Here is a 9,081-nt window from a genome sequence, read left to right as displayed (position 1 = left end):
TTTCATCCCAATTAAAGGAGGTGCACATAAGTATGATGACATGTCAAATCATTTATGAAGAGAGATAGGGGGTAGTTTTACCGTAATGAAAACTAGTATTGACCGTTTCCAACACGTTGGAAATTATGTGAAACTTCCATTAGAGCCCTTCGACCTCCGAAGAAACCAAGCACGTGGCGGAAGACCACGTTAGCCACCACGTGGAATGGAGGAGCCGTACGAGGAGCCAGCTGGAAGAGTCCGTACAAAGGTCGTATTCCCCGTTGTACCCTGGAATATTTCTTGAATCTAGCTGTTGGGTAACAAGTATTTTGTAATTGTACTTTGTGGCGGTTGATCTCCCTATAAATAGAGGCGTCACTGTAACTTAACTGATGGGACAGCTGGTCCGAAGTAAATGAAAGTTAATGCCATTTATTGCTCTTCTTTACATTTCATTTATTATTTCGGTGATCTCGATTTTGGACCGTTAGAAGAAGAGTAGGATAGACACTTGGTTCTCTTCTCCCGATGAAGGGGTCCTTACCCTTTTGGAGGAAGAGCTCTCAGGCTGTTGTGATGGAGTCCACTTTAAGACCGTTTTCCACCAACACTAGTCTCATTCATCAATTCTGAAATTTAAAGATGACATGATATTTTTGAAAACCGTTTGATAAAACCTTACATTAAGAATGGTCCAATGGTCCAAGAGCTTGATTGGTTGGGTTTCAATTTTGCCCAACCCAAACCATGGCTGCCTAGAAAATTTGGCTCTCAATTGGTTCATATAAAAAAATTGTCATACCAATGTTTATAGTCAAGTTATGGTAAGTCACTAGAAATTTTTTGAAACTCATAATGGAAAAGGTATTGTTCGTTACATATTTGCACTAAATTAAATGAGTACCAAAATTTATTACCTTAATTTTAAAATGCCACGACACGGTGACTAGATATTATACTCCTGGCACGGCATCATGATCACAAGACAGGATCGTTTTGGGCCCGATCAATAATGCGATACTATGCTCACGAGTTTTTCAACCCGAAAATTAAAACCCAACGCAGGCTCGGCACCAAGAACGTGACCCCCACTCCGTACCTGTCACTGTCAGCAGCAGCCAGCAGGTGAGGAGCTGAAAAGCGAGCCAGATCCATCAGCAACCAAGCCAGCCAGGCCCCGGCCCCGGCCCCGGCCGGCCAGAACCAATCCTCCTCGTGCCGGCCGAGTCCGGCGGCGACCCGGCTCGCGCGCAGGCGCAGATGAGGTGAGGTGGCGTCTCCCAGCGACCGCGCACGCGCGCGCGCCGATAAAAAAATCGGGGTCAGCGCGTGGACTCGGCCGCTTCGCCTTCGCGATCGAATCGGCGGCAGCGCTTGCCTCCCTGTCGCCCCTGTCGTGTCCGGGTTGGCGCCCAAGCGCAAAAGCCAAAAGGAATACTCTACTGCGTACGGGGGCGTTTTCGGTTGGTGCGGTTGGGTGGTCATTTTCGGGCAGCTTCTCTTGGGACGGTCCTTGCGCGAGGGCTCCCATCTTTCCTGCGCCCCCCGTTGACTCGGGGGGACATTCCGTCGAGCACCTTCCGCGCGGCGCCGGGTGGCGTGGGGGGGATCTGCGGATGCCTTCAGGCTCTGCTCTTGTGTGAACGGGCGGCGGTTACTGGCTTCTCGGGGGCGTTCATTGATGCCGGTCTCGTCGCGGGAGCGGGCTCCTCGCGGATGGACTGCAACAGCTGCTACGGTATGCCCGCTACATGCTTTCCTTGGTTCTTGTATTTCTGTTTTTATTAAAAAAAGTCCACCGCTTAATAATTTGGACAGTCGTAAGGTTAGTATCGGACTGGAGTAGTTCGAGAATTTTGCTCATGGTGGTGTTTTGCAGTTCTGAAATCAAGAAGGTTCGTTGGCATCGCCGATGCCAGCTTCGAGGATGCTGCAGATGGCATCGGTGAATTTGGTGACAGGCTGAGTTCTGCAGACAAGCAGAAGGTTAAGGGTGTTGAGGAAACCATGGAGTTCGTGGAGAAGCAGGAGCTGGCTTGGAATTCTAAGCTCCTCTCGTTCACGGATGATGGTTTACTTCTTCCCGGGAGCAGTGAGTTGCACGCTCCGACATCAGGAGAGACAGCTTTATCTGGTAAAATAGACAGGTCTGGAAGCGTTGGAACAAGCAAGGCAAGTATCTGAATCTATATTTAACAGATTTGCATTTCACATACAGTTATTTTAGCTGAATCAGTAACGGATGGACACTTTTTCATAATTCTTAGCTATGATTCATATTTTATCTGTGCCGACTAGTTTCTGAATCCAGGAAAATGATTTGGCCTCTGTTGCATAATTTTCACCTTCTCTGCATTTACTGAAATATGAAATGTTTTATGTCCTGAAAGCCTTGACCTTTCTTAGCAGACTCCTAGACTGGGCTCTGTGCTTGGAACGGCCAGCATGGCTGGATTTGGCAAAGCGGTGGAGATTTTAGACACATTAGGATCCTTGGTGACGACCTTGAGCCCAGATGGTGGCTTCATTTCTAGATCAAAGACCAAAGGGTGCAAGATATCAATTCTTGCTTTTGAGGTCGCCAACACAATACTTAAAGGTGCCAGTATTATGCAATCTCTCTCTGAAGACACTGTTACGTACTTCAAACAAGTTGTGCTTCCTTCTGAAGGTGTACAGAGTTTGGTTTCCAGTGACATGAGTGAGTTGATGCGAATTGCAGCTAATGACAAAAGGTAAACAAGATGATTTTCATCAATTACCACGGTGAATTGCCGATCACCTATGACCAATGGCTGTTTGTGAACTCTGGCTAATATTTGCAGGGAAGAACTGAAAATATTTTCCCAAGAGGTTGTCAGGTTTGGCAACCGTTGCAAAGATGCCCAGTGGCATAACCTGGACCGCTATTTTGTCAAGTAAGCTTTTGTCATTATTTGACAGGCAGCAATGAATTATACAAATGTGGTTTTTTTACTATCTTGTTCATTTGGTGTCTAGATTAGAATCTGAAAGTGCACCCCAGAAGCAATTGAAAGAAACAGCCATATCAGAGATGCAAAAGTTGATGACTCTTGTTCAACGTACAACTGTGAGCACTTCTGAAGTGATCTTTTGAGACCTTGTGGGACAAATTTTTATCTTCTTGTTTATTTAAATGTCTTATTTCTTTTTCCAGGATTTGTACCATGAGCTGCATGCATTAGATAGATTTGAGCAAGAATACCGCTCTAAGCTAAAGGGAAAGGATACAGAGAGATTTCAAAAAGGTATGAGGCTTATCTAAGACATTATATTTTCAAGATAAAAATGTGGAGCCTTTGTGCCTTTTGTTCTGTGTCCATTGCCTGAACAAAAAGGGATTGTGGAAGTTAAGGAAAAAAATTCTCTTATTAATCTTTCTTTTAAATATAAACCCGTCTCATTGTGACAGTGTAGATGTAGCTCTTTGAGCCTTTGATGATACCATCATAAGACTGCTACTTTGCAGGAGACAATATTCAAATTGTAAGACTGGAGTTGAAGACCCAAAGGAGTTATGTGAAGAGCTTGAAGAAAAGATCTCTCTGGTCTAAAACGTTGGAAGAAGTAGGTAGCTTTTGCTGTAGAATTCGTATGCTACGTCAGCCTGCTCTATATTGCTTGTGACATAAACTTTTCATGATAGGTGGTCGAGAAGCTTGTAGAAATCGTGCACTACTTACATATTGAGATCAGCAATACTTTTGGATCTTCTGGTACTTCCATGGCTCAATGTCTCCTGTTGAATCAATCAAATTTACTGCCAGCTGATCCTTGTAATGCATTTGTAGATGGATTTGCTTCGAGTGCTGAATCAACTGTGAGCTGTCAAAGGCTAGGACCTGCTGGACTGGCATTACATTATGCAAACATTATCATTCAGATTTATAGCATTGTAAGTTTCTTCTCATATTTTTTGTTAACTAAGCTTAGGTTCAGAGTTATTTGCTTACTTTTGCCATCATATCATATATCTTGATAAGATTTAATATTCAAGACTTCTTGTTCCTTATGTGTATTTCTGTACATATGACTTCCTTTATTAAAATGGATAAATCTACTAAGTATAATAATTGCTGAATATGAAATAGTGTAAACGACTTTCAGCAATTTTCACTAGCTACTACTTGAACTTTTAAACGCAGAACACTAAACAGTCCCTTTTTGTATAGGTTTCTCGGTCAGGTTACGTACCATCAAACACAAGAGAGGCCCTCTACCAGGGATTGCCACTAAGGGTCAGAACGGCTCTACCAAATAGATTAAAAGCTTCCTCAGTGCCTCAGGAGGTAATACAGCCAGAAAACAAGTGAATCACATCACCATAGTTTTCACATTCTGATTTCTGAATTCTGATGCAGCTCACAATTGATGATATAAGGGTTCAGATGGAGAAATCATTGAAATGGCTTGTTCCTATGGCTGTCAATACCACCTGGTACTATTACTTGTCTGCATCAAACCAATTGCTTTAAGGTTGATTCAGTAATATTGAAATTTATGTATCGTAATTCTCTCCACTGCCTCTTATGCTTACTTCAGTGCTCGAGGCTTCTTGAGGTTTAGCGAATGGGCTAAATCGGGGTAAGACGACTATTTCCCACTGGTCTTTGTTAACACACCACTTTGCAAATGACAGTTCTCCGAGATTTGACGTTCCCTCTGCTTTCCATTTTCAGGACTGACAGAGTCGGGAGACGACCAGGCCAAGCAGACCCAATCGAAACGCTCTACCATGCCAACAAGGCAACGACCGAGGATCACATCCTGGAGTTGGTCGTTTGGCTTCACCACCTTGTCAACCAGAGTAACCGGCCAGCAATGCAAAAGACCACTGACCAGCCTCTACATCTAACAAAAACCGCAAAATGATCATGGCTGTTATCCGAAAAGGCTGTTTTTCTAGTGGTCAGCAAATTCACGAAGCTCTTCGTGATCCAGTTCATCGGTTGATTTCGTGCTTGATAGGTTTGTAGATCGGAGCTAGAGTTGTTCTTGCCATGGAGGACGTGCCTTTTTTCTTATGTCCAGATACAACCGGGCATGCTTATAAATGCTCTGTACATCAGCTGAGTAGGTCTAGTGCACGGATATAGCTTTGTTAATTTTGACTTGTTGGTTATTTATCAATGCGCGGCGAAAAACCAAACATGAATCTCTTTCCGCACATGTATAATTGTATATGCGGTTGTGATAATCACACAAGTTGTGATCATATGGGAGCGGTGTTAAGAGTCAATGAAGGCACACCATGCACAGTAAGATCATATGGTTCAGCTGTGGCACAATGCCATTTGAGCGTCTAAGTCTGACGATGGGAGTTCAAAAAATTAAAAAAGGAATAAAGAGTTACACAATGCCATTTGAGCGTCTAAGTCTGACGATGGGAGTTCAAAAAATTAAAAAAGGAGTAAAGAGTTAAAAAAAAGGATTGCTAGGTCGTAAAGACATTGTTGTGTAGCAAAAAAAACTCTATATGAGGTGATGAACGCGGTCTTGATCTGGTTTTCCTCATTGAGAGCTATCTGGTGATACCTTGAGTAGCCATGGAGGAAACAGAGGAGGACGCATCCAGCTGTGGAGCCGATAACTTGATCGATCCTAGGGAGCCCAAAGGGATCCTTTGGACAGTGTTTGTTGATGTCTGTGTAGTCGACACACATCCTTCACTCATTGTTGTTTTTCTTTCGTACCAGGATAGGATTGGCGAGCCACTCTGGATGATAGACTTCTTTTATTAAGGCCACTGTGAGTAGTTTGGCCAGCTCTTTCTTGATGGCTTCCATTCTGTCTTGGGCGAATCGTCGTAGGTGTTGTCTTTTTGGTGTAGCTTTTGGATTCATGTTGAGTGAGTGCTTGATCAACTCCCTGGGCACCCCCGGCATATCCGCTTTCCACGCGAAGATGTCTCGGTTGGCTTGGAGGAAATTGACAAGCGCGCTTTCCTATGATCCAGCCCTGTGCTAATCAGAGCTGTTTTGTAGCTATCACCAGTCTCACGGTCAATGACTTTGATATCTACTTCACTTGTCGGCTTGACCTTGATTGCACCCGACTTCTTTTCTGGAATCTCGAGTTCTGACGGGGACATCTTCTTGGATGCAGCGAAGACTTGCATCATCGAGTTTGGTACTTGGGTAGTTGCTGCTAGCTTCATTGCTTCTGTGTCGCAGTCATATGACCTCTTCAAGTCTCCGCGTAGGGAGAGTACTCCCTTGGGTCCCGACATCTTGAGTACTAAGTAGTGCGAGATGGCTATGAATTTGGCTCATGCTGGTGTTTCGAGGATGGCGTGGTATGATGTTTCAAAGTCCGCCGCCTCGAATCGGATGTATTATGTCCGGTAGTATTCTTTGGTCCCAAAGGCAACTGGCAAAACCACCTGTCTGAGGGGTATAGCCGCATTGCTTGGGACGATCCCGTAGAACAGAGAGTTTATTGGGGTGAGCATAGCGGTGATATTGATGCCCATCTTCTTCAGTATCTTGGCGAACAGTACGTTGAGACCGCTACCGCCATCGATGAGTACTTTAGTGAGTCTGGAGCCAGCGACAACCGAGTCCAGGATGAAGGGATACCATCCTAGGTCTGAGAAACTAGTCCATTGGTCCTTCCCGGAGAAAGCAATTGGCACCTCGGACCATTTGAGAAACGTTGGCGTTGCAGGTTCAATGGACATTACCTCTTGAAGAGTGAGCTTCTGGGACCGCTTAGTAGTAGTACCCGGGGTTCCGCCGAAGATGACATTGACGGTGTTGGATGGGTTCTGTAACTTGCCATTGTCACCATCATCTTCGTCTTCCTTGGTCTTGCCCTTATCTTTGGCGCTGGATGGCTCTGGCAGGTCCTTCATGACTCTTCGTAGACTGAAGCAATCTCTCGCAGAGTGCTTGTAGTATGGGTGTCATGGGTACTGTTTCTTCAGGAGCTCGTTGAACGAGGGCCTATCTTGATTCCTGCCACCACCTTTCTTGGACGACTACGAAATTGCCGCGATAGTATTGTTTGGCTTTCGCTTGCGGTTGTGACCTCCTGAGTAGCTATTTCGATTGTCATTGTTGGGGCGATCGTTGTAGTTCTTGTCGCTGCGTTGACCATTGTTCTAATTATTGTTGTTCTAGCCCTTGAGTAGCTATTTCGGTTTTCATTGTTGGGGTGATCGTTGTAGTTCTTGTCGCTGCGTTGACCATTGTTCTGATTATTGTTGTTCTAGCCCTTGTTGCGATTGGACTCGAACTTTTCGATCTCCTTGTCTTCTTCATCTACCCACGCATGTACCATGACCTTGAGAGATTTGACATCAGCGGGGCGTCTTTTGCCAAAGTCCTGGAACAATCGGCGGTCCTGGAACACACACTTATCTCTTGTTGAGTGTTGTTACATGTCATATGCATCACGTATTATACTGTTACACACACTTGTTGCACCCTACAGATTTTGAGATATAGAGGAAGCTCCCATGGTATTCATGATTACGTGCTTTTGGCATGTTGTCCTTGAGGATCCGCCATTAACCCTCTCATACCTACTAATTGGTGTACCTGAGATGCATTTCCTCTGGCTCCTGAAAAAGACATTAGATAGACTGGATTAGAAGGATCCATTATTCAAAAATTAGAATTCATTTCTTGTTTCAAATATTCACTTGTAGTATACCATATCTTAATGGATTGGCATAATTTTTCTACCGCGTGTACAACCCCATAATAATAGTGTTTCTCCAAAAGAAAACTCTATTGTTCCGCATCTTGGACTAACCATCCTTTAGAGAGAATTGTTAAAAGATCCTCAATTCCTAAAGAAATCGATATAGTAGTGGCTTGATGGAAGCCCATAGTCTTTATTTGATCCAGTATATGGGATGTATATCCCATTCCGAAATGATCTATTAATCTGCTAATAAGTCGTTTCATAGCAGTTCTGTCTATCTCTTTATTATGAAAGACCAAGTTGGCCCGTTCCGCCATACATAATTACCCCCTTTTTGGGCTGAGTAGGATTCGACAATGGGCCTGAGTTAGTGATTCAAAAACTTAATTTACTTCCTTTCCTCAATCTCAATCTGGATTCACGTGGCAAAAAAGATGGTACTAGCGAAATCGGAATGCCCCCCAAAAGGGGCATCGCCGAATCTAACTTCCTTGTTTAGACAGTGTATGAATAGGTCCGACTAAATCCTTATATGGCTTCCTCTATTTCTCTATGAAAAGAAATATGACTAAGAGTGGTTTGAATGTATATAGAACGGATTTCCTTTTTTTTCTAATTCCCACTATACCAGATAGTGGGCATAAATCTCATGATAAGTCCCAAAAGATTCATATTGAACTTCAATCGGAACTTCTCTTGACCCAATGACGCGTTGATCTAGTTTCCATCGGAGCCACAAGGGACTGTTTAAACCGATTCATTTCTATCTATAAGCTCCTAGTGCATCATAGGAACTAGAAAAATGGGGTTCTTTATCTTTCGTATACTTATAATAATTGTTATTATTGTAGTTTACTTTTTTATTTGGAGAGTTTCTGCAACTCTGCACAAATGCCTCGACGGTTTTCAATCGTTAATACATAAAGTCCGATAAGCATGTCTTGGGTTGGCACGAAAATAGGATCTCCAATAGCGGGAGACAGGAGATTCATATGAGAAAACATAAGTAAATGGGCTTCTGCCCGAGCTTCCAAGGATAAAGGTAGATGAACAGCCATTTGATCCCCATCAAAGTCCGCATTGAAACCCTTACACACTAATGGATGTAAGCAAATAGTACACCCCTCTACTAAAGTGGGTTGGAAGGCCTGTATGTCTAATCTATGCAGGGTAGGTGCTCTGTTCAACAGTACAGGATGTTCCCACATAACTTCTTGAAGTATTTCCCATACAATGGGTTCCTTTTCCCAAATTTTCCTTTTAGCAATCCTGACATTAGAAGTAGCAGGTTTCATGATTAAATCGCGAATTACAAATAGCTGAAAAAGTTTTATTGCTATCTCTAGAGGTAATCCACATTGATGTAATGAAAGCGAAGGACCCACAACAATGACAGAACGCCCCGAGTATGCATATTAAGGGGGAGCT

The 9,081-nt window shown here is 43.6% G+C and overlaps 1 protein-coding gene across 2 annotated transcripts; it reads left to right on the top strand.

Moving 5' to 3' along the window:
* The first annotated feature begins 1,296 nt into the window (after nt 1-1,296).
* Nucleotides 1,297-5,218, top strand: LOC117865350 (protein PSK SIMULATOR 1). Of its 2 annotated transcripts, none has more exons than XM_034749525.2 (13): nt 1,297-1,720; nt 1,862-2,154; nt 2,392-2,717; nt 2,808-2,900; nt 2,983-3,073; nt 3,161-3,251; nt 3,473-3,570; nt 3,650-3,719; nt 3,795-3,898; nt 4,176-4,292; nt 4,385-4,441; nt 4,546-4,587; nt 4,683-4,824. In XM_034749525.2, exons 1-12 carry the CDS (start codon nt 1,699-1,701, stop codon nt 4,567-4,569), a joined length of 1,386 nt encoding a protein of 461 aa, XP_034605416.1. In that variant the 5' UTR covers nt 1,297-1,698; the 3' UTR covers nt 4,570-4,587; nt 4,683-4,824. The 2 variants fall into 2 exon arrangements, with proteins under 2 accessions (XP_034605416.1, XP_034605414.1); XM_034749523.2 differs by having other exon boundaries at nt 1,360-1,720; nt 4,365-4,441; nt 4,683-5,218.
* The last annotated feature ends 3,863 nt before the right edge of the window (nt 5,219-9,081 follow it).

This window comes from Setaria viridis, chromosome 7 (assembly GCF_005286985.2).
Source record: "Setaria viridis chromosome 7, Setaria_viridis_v4.0, whole genome shotgun sequence".
In the NCBI taxonomy this organism is placed as follows: Eukaryota; Viridiplantae; Streptophyta; class Magnoliopsida; order Poales; family Poaceae; genus Setaria; species Setaria viridis.
This window is presented reverse-complemented; position numbering and strand designations above follow the sequence as displayed.